Source organism: Podarcis cretensis (assembly GCF_951804945.1).
Source record: "Podarcis cretensis genome assembly, chromosome: 14".
Classification (NCBI taxonomy): domain Eukaryota; kingdom Metazoa; phylum Chordata; class Lepidosauria; order Squamata; family Lacertidae; genus Podarcis; species Podarcis cretensis.
Window position 1 is genome coordinate 6483730 of NC_137183.1, and position 18065 is coordinate 6501794.

At 41.9% G+C, this 18065-nt stretch overlaps 1 protein-coding gene across 18 annotated transcripts in view; it reads right to left on the minus strand.

Moving 5' to 3' along the window:
- Nucleotides 1-2380: 2380 nt before the first annotated feature.
- Nucleotides 2381-18065, minus strand: part of TCF12 (transcription factor 12) — a 143315-nt gene continuing 127630 nt past the window's right edge. For 16 of the 18 annotated variants that reach the window (XM_079953268.1, XM_079953263.1, XM_079953270.1 and 13 more), the window contains 5 exons: nucleotides 13868-13982; nucleotides 10255-10426; nucleotides 9128-9360; nucleotides 5425-5578; nucleotides 2381-4056 (listed from right to left, as the gene is read on the minus strand). In XM_079953268.1, the coding sequence (XP_079809394.1) occupies nucleotides 5436-5578; nucleotides 9128-9360; nucleotides 10255-10426; nucleotides 13868-13982 (663 nt within the window). In that variant the 3' untranslated portion in view covers nucleotides 2381-4056; nucleotides 5425-5435. The remainder of the gene's footprint in view (nucleotides 4057-5424; nucleotides 5579-9127; nucleotides 9361-10254; nucleotides 10427-13867; nucleotides 13983-18065) is intronic. The other 2 variants (XM_079953261.1, XM_079953266.1) reach the window with 1 other exon arrangement.

The following is an 18065-nucleotide window of genomic DNA, read 5'->3' on the forward strand; positions in this document are numbered from 1 at the left end:
TACTATATGACTTTCTTTTGGCACCCTCAAAGCAACCGTTCTAGCTAGCTACAAAATACCTCAGAACAGGCTCCCTGGTGGTGCTCACATCTTTTGATACCCACCACAGAGAAGCCAAGAATGCAGGGATATTTTTCATCGTCAAGAACTTTATGGTTCTTAATAGTTGCCAAATGAGTTCTGCTTGCAGTCCTTTGATGGAGGTGGCCTTTCGCTATGAGAGGGGTGAGGAAGGGGGCTGCACATTTCTGCTGCTCCGGAGCCTGTTTCTTCTGGACAAACTTTGCCTTTCCTGATTCATGCAATGAAAAAGCACATAAAATAGAAAAGCTAAACTTTTAACTGTTCCAGGATTCAGCAATGCTCTCTGGCTAGTTCCTGTTGCTACAGAGCATTTCACAGAGAGCTGGCTCTACATCTGTGCTTCTTTCTAAGATTCTCACCCACCTCAATCTCAAACACTTTTGCCCATATTTCAGTGAGATTGGGGCCCAATCCAACCTTTTATCATATGTGGTGGACCTGTAGAGTAGCTGAGGAATATTGGGAAATGATACATAATGAGTTGAAAAAAAATATTTAAAGTGGGTGGGGGGAGGTTGTTGGGTCAGGTTAGCCATATTGATTTCTATGTGTGTGGGTTGTTTTTTTTTGGGGGGGGGGGAGATATGTAATTGTCCTGTTGTGCTGGGTATGTGATTAAGGAAAACCACACCAGGGTGAAGGCATCCTTTTTGCTTGTCCCTGTGCTAATTTAAATTTGTTAGTTACCTTTTCTAGTACGCAGTTTTCCATACATTTTGGTACCAGTGGTCTATATTCACTCCTGATAGGTCTTTTCAGCGTCTAGTGTTTCTTGCTGCTGAAGAGTAAGCAACTTATGAGTTCCTTGTCATGTGTGTGTACATTGTTGTTCTGGAAGATATTTAATAAGGTTAGTTCTGGAGTTATGTCTATTATGTGTTTTGTGGCATTCCCACCACATGTGGAGGTATGTGCCTATGAAGGTGCAGCCTCTCCAGCATTCTGAGAAACCCATGGTGAGTTTTAGTAATCACAGCATCCTTTTCTAAGTGCTCATAGTCTGTTGAATTATCTGTTCTAGGATCTTTCCTGTATTGTGTCAAGCCCACACTTGAGACTGCTCTTACATCCATCCCCATGATGAATGCCCTCCATCATTCATCATTCTTAGGTAAAAGTGGAAATTGGTCTTACCATGAATTCTGTTTACTGAGAATGGATGACATTCCACCCACCTCTCCTTCTTCTGCTGGCAAGCTGAGGGGTGTGGGTTTTGACTCTTGCCACAGCCATACATATGGTTAGGAGTTTTGCCTGTCAGTGTATGTTCTATTCATTTTTTTGGGGGGGGGGTATCTGTTCCACTTTGCTGTGGATAAGCCCTTTTTATGCTTCTCTATTTAGCGTTGGTTTCTCTTTTGCTGTTCAGTACAGTTTCTCAACTGCTAGGTTTCAGTCAATGGCAGAGTTAAAGTTGAAATGTTGGTGTGGGGTCAAGTTGTCCGTTCTGCTAGGCAATCTGATGTGAGGCATAACGTCTGCCCCTGGGGAGGAGGCAAAAAGCTTCAGTGGACCCTGCCTGTTCCTTCCAGGAGGAGGAATGTCCCTTTGAGGAATGTTATCAATCATTCCCAGTAAACAGAAAAAATCAGGGTAAGACCAATTTCTTTCTTTCTTTCTTTCTTTCTTTCTTTCTTTCTTTCTTTCTTTCTTTCTTTCTTCTTTTCTTTTCTTTTCTTTTCTTTCTTTCTCTCTCTCTCTCTCTCTCTCTCTCTCTCTCTCTCTTTCTTATAAATCAAACACACAATAGCATAAGAAAAGTGTTAAAATAACCTGATTTACAAAGGCTTTTTTTTTAAAAAAAAAGATGGCACATTTATTGCTACATAAATGTTATATACATAGTGTTTTCTGTTACATTTGACAGAAAAAATGTTGAACTTCTTTCTGCTGGTTGAAAAAGTTTATCAGTAACATCCTGAAATTTGACACAGGGTACAAATTTTCAATAAACCAACAATGGAAACCGGGTAACAAGATGAGAAGCAATTCATCTCGGACAAGTAGCTCTTACAATACTCCATAAGGTACTACACAGTATGCTAGAACCCTACTATGCTCTTACAATGCTATTGTAAATTTATGGTATTAATGGACAGGTTACGGTAAATAACCCTACATTTTTTACTACCTAATATAGTAAAATAAAGTAAGAAATTTTTTTTTACTGAAAACTTTTTTGATTTCAAAAATCTAGAAAGAGTAATATTTAGAATTCAAGACACTTTCTTACAAGATTATTGTATAAAAGACTAGCTACAGTGAAAAATAAGCCAAATGTTTTCTTTTTTTTCTCTCTCTCTCTCTCTTTCTATTTTATGAAGGAAAGCTTCTGGGCATACCACAAAGTCTAATACAGCCAAGAGACAACAAGCTTGGAAGGAAAAAGGTCAGGCAGTGGCAGGTGAGCACTTTCACATGTCATCATAAGCAGAAGTTCATTGAGACAAGAAGCACTGAAATGAAGAACAAGGCCACAGAAGTTGGATCAGGCGTTACTGGAGAACTGATAAATAATCCAGTCAGTCACTTCACAAACCAGTTGATTTTCTAGGAACCATCTAAGACGTGATCTAAAATTCTTAAGCCTGTTGTAGCAACATTTTTGTTCTTTCAAATGTGGTGAGATTATTCCGATGGCTGGTTGATCTATTTCTTTAGTGAGCACAAGCAGATGGCAGCCAGGAAGAGAGTTAAGAAAGTTGTGTTTTGATTGTCCCTTCCTGTCTGCCACACTCTGGGGTGCTACAGTGGAAGACAGCTTTTATGGAAGTTCAAAAGAGCTGGGATATCCCCAAAAGAGGGAGCAAGAAGGGAAGACTTAGGGACCACTCAGGTCAAGCTGCAGCATATTCTGAGATTGCTGTTGCAGCTTATTTTCTAGGACAAAGACGTATGGCAAGAAGTTGATAGGATCCCATCCCAACCTTCTTTGCAGGTAAACTAGATGATAATTTTTAAGCTAAAGTGTAAGGACAGACTGGCTGTTGCTCTTGTATCCCAGTGGTCAGATCCACTCACCCTACTCCTGCCACAACAAACTTCAGATCGGACTGCTCACCAGACTTTACAACAGGTAAGTAAGTCTCCTTTGCATTTTAATATATTTTATGCTTACAACCATTTACTTATACTTACTGCTTAGAAAACAAAGCAGTTCTAAGTTGGTTGTCCCCCCCCCACCAATTTACAGTTCACATTGTAAGTTATACTAGGAACCCCAACTGTCTAAAGGGTTTGAGAAATCAATAGTACATCACTTCTTTTCATTCCAAGAATGCTGTGACCATAGTATGGTTCATGCCTTGCACTTGGAACGGGAACACCTTTGCAATAAGGAACTGTGCCTGAGAGGGCTGGCAAGCATTTAAAAATAAAAAGACATACTAAGGAAAACATGCACCAAACAGCCAAAGGAATGGGAAGAATGACAGAAGCCCTTGTCCCTTCTTTCTTTTAAGACATTCACAAGTATGCTGGGAATGTGAAGGGTTAGAAGTTTTTGTAGTTTTGCTCTCTTAACACCAACCTCTCAGCTGAACTCCCATCAGCTTTGAACAGCTTAACATTTCCCTTCATATGTAGACCTTCACAGTTCCATTACAAATAAATAACAATTTGTAGTTACAATGCATTTGTCAATTCAGTTTAGGCACAAGGCAACTTCCACGGCGAGTGGAGGAATCAAAGAGTCTCTGATTGTGCTGGAGCGGCATGCTGCTTGCAAGAGGACAAGGAGCAGGAGGAGGAGGAGGAGATGCACAGAATATTTCTGGTGCTGAAATTCTATCAGGAGGAGATGCTGTTGGCATCATCACCCTGATGCAGTTGGTCACCAGTTACTTTAACCATATAATTGCATTTGGGTTTCTTGTGTCTCCTATCAGATGTGTCTTTGTTCAGTTTTGAGTCTGTGTCCTTGTGAAGAAAAGCAGGTCACCTTCTAGGTTTCCTCCCCATGATTCTGGAATTCTGGTGTGAAAATCATAGAAGATATTAGCAAATGATGATGGCACCATGAATGTCTGCTAAATCTACTAATAGTTACTATTTTCACCAGCAAAGCCTGGCTGATCTGCAGCTGGTCGAAAGACCAGCCAGCGCCAGCAAGCCATGTAGGACAGCATCCAGTTTTATGTGGAAGATCAGATTCTGTTTCTCTTGAAGCAGTTTATCCCATAGCACTGAGGCCCAGTGGCCCCATCCAAGAAACTAGAGGCAGATCTACACTAAAAATTAAAATCATATCTAACATACATTTAGCCCCCCCCCCAATCCTGTGAACAGCTCCCATGATTTGGGGGGAAAGTCATGTGCTTTGAAAGTGCACTGAATGTGCTTTAAATGTATAGTGTGGATCTGCCCCGCATAGAAATTGGTCTATTGCACTAGCCAATAGATCAAGTAGGACTTGAAATGGCTTGACTTGCTTCCATTTTGTGTGGAGGTAGAGCAAAGTCAGCACCAAAGCATCCACTGTGCAAAGGAAAACACTCTACTCAAAAGAATCTCTCTGTCATGACAAGCTCATGGAGAAAATATGCCCAAGAGCCCATTTGCATTACCAGCTACTGGTCTATTTGCAGATGACCCCCTCAAAACTGGATGGACCACCACCTGCTGTAACCAAGACAGGCACACAACAGAGACCATTCCTATACCAAGCAATCAGTCTAGTTCGCATGGACAGAATTTTAGCCTTGGTCTACCCTCTTCAAAACTGTTCTGTCTTCACAATATATACACACTTTGTGGTTAATCCTCACAGTGAGTTTTACAGTAGCACAAAAGAGCCAGGTGACAAAATGCTTGGCACTCAGCTACTTTTGTGCAAAACTGATGTAGCAAGGGGGAAAGTGAAGGATGCCATAATAACAAAACAGCTACATCAAGTCATGAGGGCCAATCAGGGAGCTCACTTGGATGCTTCTTCCACAGAATTGGTTCTTTTGTGATTGTTTTTAGTTGCATCTCTCATCTCTCCCGGCTAAAAAGTGGTACAAGTGACTTAGGCAAACACCTACACAGGCTGAAGATCTGGTGCTTCTTAAGGTGAGCTCTCAGTAGATTTTTAGTAATGGCAAGTCCTAAAGGTTTTTGTTGAGTATTGCTATTCATTTTAACAAAACTATATTAGATGTGGTAAAATGGTAAAGGACTTTATAGCATTTGAAAACAGCAACTAGATCTGGGTCTCATGGCAATAGTTAAAACAAGCACAAAGAGTAGTCAAATTATTTTCATACTTTAACTATGTCCTGTGTCCTACACACAAATTTCAATTCTAGATATTCAAAAGAGCTTTCTTTAACTCACACAGATGTGAAATGTTTCACTTACCTGGCTGGTGTTTACATATGACCCATAGGGTTGGTAGTTTCACTAAGTCCAGGATGGCTTCCTGGGTGTGATGCTGGTGGCTCTGCCGATACGGCAGAAACTTTTTCTTCTTCCCTTCTCTTAAGGCAGGCTGCTTTTGGGTTTAGGTTCCTCTCTAAGAGTAACATAAAAAACACCACCTCTATTAATGAATGAAAGGTATGGTTTTGCTTGGTGACTAGTTCTCAATATGGAAGCAAACCAAAGATCTATCTACCTGGCATTATCAAGCATGCTGAACTCCACAGACAGTTCTTACAGATGTTTATTTATTTTAATCTAGATATGCCATCTTTCTGAGCCAAGGCATTGCAAGGCAGCTTGTATAATGACATTTGAAATACATTGTTTTATGATTCACCAATTTTGCACAAAACAACAGTTTCAAAAATAAAAAATCTGTTTATTTGTTGTACTCAGCCCCAACCAGATAGAGAACCAGCAGTCCACCAAGAGTTCAGAGATAGCCTGGGAGGTTTCCACAGAACCCCTGCACATTCCTAGTGGCATCTGATTCTGGTGTGGAAACTCATGATTCAAAACAAAAGGACCATATTGATTTACTGTTTTTCACATTTATACCCCAAATATGGTTTCAGCAGGTCCCTGAGGCAGTATAATCCACAACTAAAAACTTTTAAAACTTTATTTAAAAAATTTAATAAAACAAACAACACCATGTTAAACATTTTTCAAAAGATACTCCAAAACACAATGGAGACATTGTGATGGGTTACTGGGTTGTTGTTTTTATTTTGATTATATATTTTATGGTTTTGCTAATGAAGCTTAAATTCACATTAGCTTTTTTTGCATCTGTATCACACTAGTGACTCATGTGCAGCTTGTGATTGATTAAAACCTCAGTAACCCTTTCAGATATACCAGTGTCAAGATATTCTCCAATCTATATATCTGTGTATTTTATTGATTTTTGTCTAAATGCAGAAGTTTGCATTTGGTTCTGTTGAATTTCATCTTGTTAGTTTTGGCTCAGATTTCCATTTTGTCAAGATCATGACTGTTTTCTACACTTGATCTTAGCTGATAGGCTAGGCGATTCCTGTTTTCTGAGATATTACTGACTCCTCCCAGTTTCATTTCTCATTTACAAATCTGCTAAGGATTCCATTCACCTGTTCATTCAAGTCGGCCATCCTCAACTTTGTGCCCTCAAATATGTTTGAGACTACAACTTCCATAAATCCCAACCAGCACAGCTGTGTGGTTCATCTGGAGGGCACCAGGTTGGGGAAGCCTGATCTAAGCATTGATAAAAAATACTGCTATTGAATATTCCATTTCCATGTTCAGCTGTTAATTCCGTCACTTCCAAGATAAACACTCTCATCCTTGTTTTCTTACAACGTAACAGAAAAAAAGAATACAAAATGAGGCCCAAGTTGCTGGCATAAGCAACAGAACAGATGAGATGTCACTTGGTGATTTAGACCACTGAGCAGATATTAATGTTGACACCTTCTGCATCTCGAAGACATTTATATGTACACCCTGGAAATGCATCAGATGAGAAAGCACAATACAAAACACAGCTGTGTCCAGGCGGCCCACAGGGAGAAATAAACAAGGGAGGGAGAAACACATCCTCTTTAGTGGGAGATGGTGTGGCTCTGATGTCTGTTTCATCATTTCTTTGACACAGATATAAAAGGAGTTGCATACGAGAGGTCAACAGTCGCTCCAGTTCGACAGGAGAATGTGATTATAAAGAACTGTGCTTATTTTATAACCCAACCTCAAGAGAGGACTTTTCAAGGTTGACATGGATATGGATTTGTTGCTAAGGGTTAACTCTGCTTCCAGTGGCAGCTGGTGCCCCCTCAAAGTCAGGCAAACCCCATAAGGATTATGATAAATGGACTTGACAGAATGTAATTTAAATAAAAAATTATCGCCTATGGTTAGGATTTAAAGCACTCAGGGCACTGGTGTGCACACAGAGCTCAGCAGGAACATTCCTGACACGGAAGACAAGGGGACAGCCCTTCCTTGCACAGAGCTCCAGGCACGCAGTGGATCCTCCTCCTATGAACCCGCACTGCAAACACCACACAAGCTGAATTCATGATCATTAGCGAAGATTATCAATGTATTTTCAGTTGCATTTATCCTTTGCTTTCTTTATTCAGCTTTCGTATTTCAATTTGTAGATATAGCCAAACACCCAGAGGTTAGGGAGGACTTGTACCTGAGAGAGCAAGCTTAAATTCTCAGTTCAGTCATGAAGCTCCTAGCCTGCCTTGGGCAAGTAGATCAAAATCTCAAATTGCCTGCCTGCATCATGGGAACGGTGGTGGCTGGCACAGCAGTGCTGCTCACCTGCCTTCCCAACATGGAGGTTGCTGCCAGGAGCTAAGGGAACAGGGAGGTCGGTGTTGTGGGGGCAGAGCTGCAGAGCCAATCAGATAATCCCGGGGCCGTGTTCTGCACCTCGCCCCCACCCCCCAGGTTACCAGCAGTGACCTCTGCATTGGGCAGCCAGGTCAGCAATGCTGCCCCACCCTGTTCTGCCAGCCACTCCTGCCTGGGAATAAGAACTGACCTTATGTTAACTTACGTTTACTGATTTCATGCCTGCAGTAACAGTGAAATAAGCCCAGACAGAAAATCACCACAGAGTGACTGCATGGCAAGTGCCTGTTGAAGCCCTAGCACAGAGTTTGAAGGAAGAATGAGGTACACAAACCAAAAAAATCACGAATAGGCCTACAAAGACTTTATGGTAAACATAAATTGAATTATAAAAGCAAAACAATTATACAAAACACACAGTACATAAATAGTATAACACTAATAGAGAAGAAAATACATGCTCCCCCGCCCCCCGGCATGACACTTTACCCCCTTTTTCCTGAAAAAGAGCCCCAATCATAACTGATAAAATGCTACCACATGCTTATAGAGAAGGGGAACTGAGACAGGGGGCTGCTGGCCTTGGCTTAAAGTTACTGTGCTCTGTCCCAAGCAGCACCATGCCAACCCCAGAGGGTCCAGATGCCTGTGCTGAACTGTGATTTATTTATTTTAAAAATTTATATACCACTTCATTGTTAAAGAAATCTCTAAGCGGTTTACAACAATATTAAGCAGTATGTGATACATGGGCATTTTCTTGCCTCTGTGATATTTCTGGGTGACGGGGTGGGGTTTGCGAGAGAAGCAGATACAACAGCCTTTGTTTGTTAAAAAGCAATAACATCTCTCTGTGTTCCCAGGTTTATGTTGAATCTTACTGAGAAAAGGAATTCTTACAAGTTATACATGCTCAGCTTTCCCATTAAATATGCTGGAACTCAAAAAGGGTTAGGTCTGGCCATCCTAAGTTTATACACAACCGAGCTGGCAGCCACCCATGATACTGTGGAATTGCACCACCCAGCATGAATGGATAGGTGGTGAATCCTGAGTGCACCACACCCACTTCACACAGCACTGTGCAGAAAGGCCAGTCAAAGTCCTGCCACTGCCACCTCTTGCCCACAAGGCAACACGGCCTGCCCTCCTTCTTCATCCCTATCCCTCTCTTAGATGCAAATTAGAACATGGCTTAATGAATGACATTCAAACTTGGATGAAGAAGGCAACACAAAAACTGGGACAAAGAGGGAAAGAAGAGAAAGATGCTCCACCCAGCCAAGCTCACCTCTGACTTGCTGCTCGAGACTGAGGATGACGGCCACAGCCTGGTGAAGAATAAGCAGCTTGGTCTGAGGTTTCTCACTCTTCAGATGAAGTTGGCACATCCGGCCCAGCTCTTTGAATGCTTCGTTAATATCTCGGACCCGCAAGCGCTCACGAGCGTTGTTGGCCATCCGCCTCTCTCGCTCCCGCTCCAGCTTTTGTTCCGGATTTAAGTCCTCATCTTCATTAGTGCTGCTGTTGAAACACAAGCAGGTAAAGTGCCTGGAGTAAGCACCTGGCAATCATCCCTGTTCATATCGTATCACAGAACTTTTTACTGCTGCCTGCATTCCTCCTTTTCAAGTGTCTTCCATGCAAGGAATTGGCCTCTGCAAACCAGAACAATGAGCCCTAATTTCTCACTCTAACCCCACTCCCCACCCCGCTTTTGCTACTTTTGGCCAACCTATCTCTCACACAAGTAGAACATTTGCATGAATAGTGTAGCCTGTCAGTGAGGTTATGGCAACCTGAAGACAGTGTTCCAAAAATGTTGCCAGAGTTGAGATCTGTGAGCACCTGGCTCTTAGTTTATGCAAGCATGTTGTGAGCAAATTCACCCCAAAGTAATTAACAAGAGAAATTACTGCTGCCAAGGTGAATTTGCTGAAGTGATCCTTCTTTTCGCCTTACTAGTCATTTCTTCCAAACCAGAAACAGATCTTTCAGAGGTCCACGCAGCTCACATGAACAGTTCAGGATGGAAGGTATACACAATAAAGACTCAGAGCTTACTTAAGAATGACAGCTTATCAGGAAGAGCAAAAAATACCTACACCTGGCAACTCACTCCTGACTTGAAAAGCTGCCCACTTCTCCATGTGAAGTGCCTGTCATCCTTTGTGGTGTACCAGAAATAGTGGACCTTATTCTGAGGGTTCAATAACAGTTTGCATGAACTACTGAGCCTTAGAAGACACTGGGGAAAAACTTCCATATTGAACTTTCCATTATTTGTACACTGAACTGACACCTGAAAACATATATGCTCTTTTTGATTATGCCCCCCAAATCACTCTAAGACTTTTTCTCACCCCAGGCAGAGGGTACTGACAGAGAACCTGACCTCTGAGGAGAGGGCTACTATACCTTGTTCTTCCTCTTGATGAGATTTTGATATCCTTTTGGGAGGACTCATCATCAGATTTCATATCATCAGAGGAGGCAGGTTCATGTGTGTTTTCATCTTTCTCCTTGTGCTCTGACTTGATCTCAGCCGGACCTAATGCTACGGAGTGGTTCGGCAACCCAGATGACAGCACTGCATGCAAACACAACAGAGTAATAAGAAATAAGATCAGGCAATAAGAAAACCACCACCTCCCTTATGTTTGTCCAAAGACAACCTGGATTAAGAAAATGGGTAGCAAGTGGCTCCCACCCAGATAGAGAAGATAGGAAAATGTTGAAAAAGGAACTAAGCTCAGGAGGAAGGTCATAAGGTAGTATTAGAAACCCCTCCCTTCTTTTGCTCCAAACTAAACATAAGTGTTTCAAGGTGACAATGTGGGAGGCTCTACTGTTGAGTCCATTAGCTGTCTGAAATTGCTACTTGATGGGTTGGGTGCATTTGGGTTTTGTGGGGAAGGTGATGTAATTTAATATGACAGATAAAAACAGTTTGCTTTTTCACTTGAACTCCAACACTGATGCTTTTATTGGCTGCTCAACATGTCACCCATTAGACTTTTTTTCTTGATAAAAAACCCAAAACTTGAAGTTTTCAGTTAAAAATCTCTCACAATTCCAGAAAACCTTTGAAATGTAATTGCTGTCTACAATAAATTAGAGGTCCATGCCAGAAGAGAAGAAATTTAAGACTGTGCTTATTTCAGCAAGTGTCACAAAAGACCAGGACCAGTTCACAACAATTCTGAAGTGAGAAAAAGAGCCTCTAGGAACGCTGCTGGATACTTCTGTCTTGCCCCTGTTTTGGCTTCAAATAAGTGATCATGTAAAGCCCTGGGCAAAAATAATTCTCCCTGCAAAGACAAAAAACAAATTGCTTTGGGAGGGGAAGGAAGGAACTCTTCCAGATTCCAGTCGCCTTGCCCTGCGAGCATTGTCTGCATGTCTCAAGTGGAAATAAGTGTGGCTCTCATCCCAAACCCTTTTCAGTGCAACATGAATGGTTCTCATTTCCCCATATTCCTACTCTTGAGAACCTGAAATACATGGCACAGGTCCATATGCACCGCCTCCTGCAGCAGACTCGTATTAAGTGATCCTTGAGGGGATATAACCTCTCCATAGTGCCCTACTGTCTATGAGAAATGTTGAGAGAATAAAAGTTTTCTGTGATGTACCTAATAAATGATTACTGCAGGTTGAAAGGCAAAGGGTAAGAAATTATTCAGTATTTACATGATATGGGGCAGCGGGTAGGGTGGGGAACAGGCAGAGATCTTATTAGCTGTAAGAGTAACGACTCTTGGTGTTGACCAAGCACACAGACTATCATTCTTTTCAGGACCCACAACCCAAATCACTGTGCTTTGGATTTATAAGATGTCATTCAAAGAAATATTATTTTAAGAGATCATTTGGAGAATTGTTGGCAAACACCATATGAATAAATCAGGGACCAGAATGGGCAGTCCTTGTGCACTGTGGCTGTAAGTTCCAACTGGTCCAGAAAATGACACATTCTACCCCCTCTGTGCATAAGACCTACTCAAAGAAGCCATCTGTGGTACTGCTCATTTTACTATGTGACCTAAAGGAAAAAAGGAGGGAATCCATCCATTCAGGCCAGCAAAACTTCTCATGCCTTAGCTTGTTTCAGCTGAGAACTGAAAGTGCTCTTAAAAGTACCTGCTATGAATGGGTGTGTTCTGCCAAGGCTGGGATATCAGTTCAGCTTGTTACTGTATAAACATCATTTTTAAGAACAGGAAGTGCTACACAAGTCCATTTCAGTTTACAGTGGTGCCCCGCAAGACGAACGCCTTGCAAGACGGAAAACCCGCTAGACGAAAGGGTTTTCCGTTTTGGAGGCGCTTCGCAAAACGAATTTCCCTATGGGCTTGCTTCGCAAGACGAAAATGTCTTGCGAGTTCCTGCGGGTTTCCCCCCCTTTTTTCCCCCTTTTCCTAAGCCGCTAAGCCGCTTATCAGCTGATCCGCTGATAAGCCGCTTAACAGCTGATCGCTAAAAGCCGCTAAACCGCTAATAGCGCTAATCCGCTAAGCTGTCAATGGGCTTGCTTCGCAAGACGAAAAAACCGCTATACGAAGAGCCTCACGGAACGGATTAATTTCGTCTTGCGAGGCACCACTGTATAGGGAACCACTTCTGCAGGTGGAAAACTATCTCCAAAAGTGATTGTGCAGATTTAATCCCCTTCTTTAAAAATTTAGTAGATAGGCTGACACATGCAGTTTGAAATGAAAGACAGACAACTATTATGGGATATGCTACATTAATTTACTAACTTGCATCCACATGGCTGTGTGTGTGTGCGCGCGCACGCGCACACTTAAGCAGAAGTGGGGAACTTCCAGCATGCACATCAAATTTAACCTAACTAAACTCCCCATTTGGCCCCCAAGGTCATTTTGGCCAAGCCATTCCCATGTGCCCTACACCTGATATCGTATAGGATGTCAGGTGTGGAGCAGGTAGCGGTGGGGTTAAAAGAGGCATCCCACAATCAGCTGGTTGTTAGGCTTATTACTGATTGAGAAGTATGTGCAAAGTACTTTGCAATTATTGTGCTCAGCACTGCCCAAACACCAACTAGAGCAGAGCTTTCCAAACTGTGTGTCGTGACCTGTTAGTGTGTCGGCTGCAATGTGAGGTGAATGCTCTTATAAGGGGTTAGTTTAACCTCCAGCTTGCTACTAAAACTGAATCACTGTGCGCGAAATGAAGCATGTCTAAAAAGTGTCACCAACATGAAAAGTTTGGAAAGCTCTGAACTAGAGGGTTTGCAAAGCACCTTGTGCAGCAATTCTGAAGCACCCAACAATCAGCTGGTTGTTGGATGCTTAGTAAACTCTGCACAAGGGTTATGCTTTGACGGGTCCTGTCTACTTGTCAAAGATGGCCTGCACAGGTGGAGTGGGGAGAAGATACAAGATCTGGCTTACCGGGACAAAAATGTTTCCCACTGCTGTTTAAGACAGGTATACAAACATTGCCAAAGCATGCCTGGGATCACAACAAACAGCAACCCAAATACAAGTTTTTAGGGAGAGGAATCAGTGGGATTTACATGAAGAATTTTACTGCATATCACAAAGATTCCTCCAGCTACAGTATATTTCTCGTTCATGAAGGGACAATTAAATACAGGCAGGTTTGCTTAGATGGACTAGTTACCCAGAGTCCTGGTCAAAACAAAAAAAATTCCTTCCAGTAGCACCTTAAAGACCAACTAAGTTAGTTCTTGGTATGAGCTTTCGTGTGCATGCACACTTCTTCAGATACACTGAAACAGAAGTTTCCAGACCCTTCTATATAGTGAGAAGGTGGGGAGGGGTATTACTCAGAAGTGTGGTGGGAATGGGTGATTGGCAGATAGCTGTGATGAGCCTGTTGACGACTCTTAACGACTGCAATAGTTGGTCTTTAAGGTGCTACTGGAAGGAATTTTTTTTGTTTTGACTATGGCAGACCAACACGGCTACCTATCTGTAACCAGAGTCCTGGGTTAGGAAAAATCCAGCTGGAATTCATCTTACCTCTGTACTTTTCTTACCTCTGTAGCTTTCTTGTGCTTTGTGGTTTAGTTCAGAATTCTGAGCAGAAAGAGCACTGGACAATCCAGAATGATTGCCACTGAGGCTGACACTGTCTTCTCGGTGCGCACTGACCTAGGACAAAAGAAGCACAATCACAGATAATCAGTCAGGCAATAGAAGCAGTCAACCCAAGGTCTTTCTCAGTGGCAGTGGCTCCTAGCACTGCTGACACAGGTTCTTCAACTGGCGGAATGGGGAATGAGTAGTGAGGTGGTTATGTTTGCTGATGATACTAAATTGTTCAATAAAACAAAAAGTGATTGTGAAGAGCTCCGAAAGGACATATCCAAACTGACCAAATGGGCAGTAAAATGGAATTCAGTGTAAATTCAATGTAAACAAGTGTAAAGTGAAGTATGTAAATGGGGGGGGGGGGGGAATCATAATTGCACAAACAAGATAATGGGATCTGAACTGGCAGTGACTGACCAGGAATGAGACCTTGGAGTAAAAGTAGATAGCTCAACAGTGTGCAGCAGCTGCGAAAAAGGCAAATTCCACGCTAGAGTTAAGAAAAGAATTGAATTTGGAATACTTTGTACAGTTGCAGTCACCTCATCCTAAAAACAATATTGTAGTTGGAAAATGTTCAGAAAAGGGCAACAAAATGATAAAGGGATAACAACTCCCTGTGAGGAAACATGGCAGCATTTGGGCTCTTTAGCCGAGAGAAAAGGCAAATAAGAGGTTACATGATAGGCATTTATGAATTATGTATGGCATGGTGAAGGAAGAAGAAAAGTTTTTCTTCTTGCATAGCACTAGAACCTGTGTACATTCAATAAAGCTGAATACTGGAAGATTCGGGACAGAAGAAAGTACCGTATTTTTCGCTCTATAAGACGCACCAGACCACAAGATGCACCTAGTTTTTGGAGGAGGAAACAAGAAAAAAAATATTTTGAATTTCAGAAGCCAGAACAGCAAGAGGGATCGCTGCACAGTGAAAGCAGCAATCCTTCTTGCTGTTCTGGCTTCTGGGATAGCTGCACAGCCTGCATTCACTCCATAAGACGCACACACATTTCCCCTTACTTTTTAGGAGGGAAAAAGTGAGTCTTACAGAGCAAAAAATATGGCACTTCTTCACATACAGCATAGTTAATCTGCTATTGAATTTACACAACAAGAGGTAGTGACGGTCACCCAATTAAATGGCTTTAAAAGAGGATTAGATAAATTCATGGAGGACAAAGCTAACAGTAGCTACTAGCCATGATGGCTATGCTCTGCCTTAGGGAGAGGCAATGTTTTTGAACGCCAGCTGCTGGAAACCACAAGAGAGGAGAGTGCTGTTGTGCTTGAATCCTCCTTGCAGTTTTTCCATAAGCATTTGGTTGGCCACTGTGAGAACAGGAAGCTGGAGTAGATGGGCCATTAGCCTGGTCTAGCAGGCTCTTCGGGTGTTCTTATGCTCATGCTGCCAATGCAGAGTTATGGCTCCCCTCCTATGACACAATGCTTCTACCATTAATTGAAGAAGATTCAAGAGAAGTGAAGTTAAAAGTACTGCAAATGGGAAGGGAAATAATATCACTTCACACAACCAAGGTCCTATTCTTATAATTTATATACCGCCCTATATCTGCAGGTCTCAGAATATAAAACCACAAGGTACGTAATCAAAATAAAAACAACAACCACCCAACAACCCCCCAACCACGTTTTAAAAGGGCATAGGATGTCAATCAAATAAACCAAAGGCCTAGTTAAAGAGGAATGTTTTTGCCTAATGCATAAAGGTGTATAATGAAGGCTCCAGGCGAACCTCCCTGGGGAGAACATTCCACAGACGGGGAGCCACTGCAGAGAAGGCCCGTTCTTGGGTTGCCACCCTCTGAATCTCTCTTGGAGGAGGCACGCAAAGAAGAGCCTCAGAAGATTATCTCAGGGTGGGTTCATATGGAAAGAGGCGGTCCTTGAGGTATTGCGGTCCTGAGCAGTTTAAGGCTTTATAGGTCAAAACCAGCACTCTGAATTGGGCCCGGAAAATAATTGGGAGCCAGTGCAGTCGACCAGGATTGGTGTAATATGCTCAAACCATCTCGCTCCGGTGAGCAACCTGGCCTTGCAACAACAAACATTTTATTATTTGTACCCCACCCATCTGATGGGGTTGTCCCGGCCATTCTAGGCAGCTTCCAGCATATACAAAAGCATAATTAAACATTAAAAGCACTAAATATTAAGCACTTCCCGATACAGGGCTGCCTTCAGAGGTCTTCTAAAGGTTGTAACATATCTCAAGGGTTGAGAGTTGGGTTGTAAGAGTTTGTCTCCTCATCCCTCATGAGAGATCCCTTCTTGCAGCATCAGTGTCAATATCATACATTTTTTGCTGATTTGCTGCCAGGATTGATGACATGCTTCACAATGAACCCTTGGTTGCTGGCACTGGAAGGCCTATGCTAATAAGTTTGGCAGGTCAAAGGTCACCCCCCTCCCCCCTTTAACACACGTATTCATGGGAGAAGGAACAACAAATGCAAACCTGAAAGGGGGGCATGCAATCAAGCACTACTATAGAGATGAAGCTTTTTTTTATAGGAATAAATAGCAGAGAACAGCAGCTAAAAGATTAAGCCTTTAATTAAATAGGTTTATTGCCCACAGTTACACATGAGAACCCCTGCTTTTCAATAAATCCTTCAAGCCTAGTAAACTGCTGAGCTTTGAATCCCTCTTGAGTAATTAATGCAGCTTTTCTCTTTAACATTTAGTGTGGGTTTTACTGAGACAGAGATAAATACCCTTATGCAAGTTCATGCTTTAATTTACTGTTTCCTGTGAACTCCAATTCATCCTGATTTGTTGTTTTACTTTCCAAATGCAAGATTCTTCCACAAAGACAGATGCATACTAGTCAAACATTTTCTAGATGCTCTTATTTTCCTTTTAACATAGAACCGTGCCTCAGGTTAGTGTAAAGTTTCACAATAATATCAATAGTCACCAGATAGAAATAGAAATACAAACAAGTTTCTATATGAAGAAAGTGTGAAACTCTCCGGGGGTGGAGGGTTAAAAATAAAACTTTGTTAAATTCTGCCCTAGAAGTTTTGTATATCTTTATTCTAGTTATGCTCAAATCCAAATAACATTCAAGCTGCTAATCATGAAATGTCTTACGGGCAAAGTAGCTACAGAATATTATTAAATTTTTATTCTTCAAGCAATGTCCAAACCTAACAGCTACCGGATTCTTGATAATGTTAAAATCTAAGACTAATCCAAAAATGACAGACAGATCAAATGTTAGATTCAGAAAACAGTCTTGAAACTTTGAAAGTGAAGATGAACTTCTAGGAACATATGATAGGGGACTCAAGAAAATAATTTAGATTAAATATTTTGCCAGGAATGTCATTACACAGCAATGTAAGGAATAGAATCATAGAATTGTAGAGTTGGAAGGGATGCTAAGGATCATCTAGCTCAACCCCCTGCAATGCAGGAATATGCAGCTGTCCCATACGGGGATCAAACTTGCAAGCTTGGCATTCTTAGCACCATGCTCTAACCAACTGAACCACCCAGGCATGTTAACCAAGTACAATATCAAATCAACTTAAATGAGTTCTCAGGTTGATGAACTAAACCCCATTAGATCATCAACTGAATTCAAACAGTTACTTTCTTAATAAGATACTTCAGGAAATATTAATTTCTGGAATTTCAAAACCTGGCCAGAATGTTAACTTTGCAACAATACTGGCAGTGTTTAGACATCACACTAAGCCATAGTTTAGAGCAAACTTAGTCTGGATTACAGTGGTGCCTCGCAAGACGAAATTAATCCGTTCCGCGAGTCTCTTCGTCTTGCAGTTTTTTCGTCTTGCGAAGCACGGCTATTAGCGGCTTAGCGGCTATTAACAGCTTAGCGGCTTTAAGAAAAAGGAAACAAACTCGCAAGAACTCGCAAGACGTTTCGTCTTGCGAAGCAAGCCCATAGGGAAATTCGTCTTGCGAAGCACCTCAAAAAACGGAAAACTCTTTCGTCTAGTGAGTTTTTCGTCTTGCGAGGCATTCGTCTTGCGGGGGACCACTGTACTCAACTCTCACTCTAATGTAGCAGTCCTAAAGTAACTGACACTGAAACCAGTAGGTTTCACATCTGATCAAGGTGACAAAAAGAGAGAGCAAAGGACAACTCCC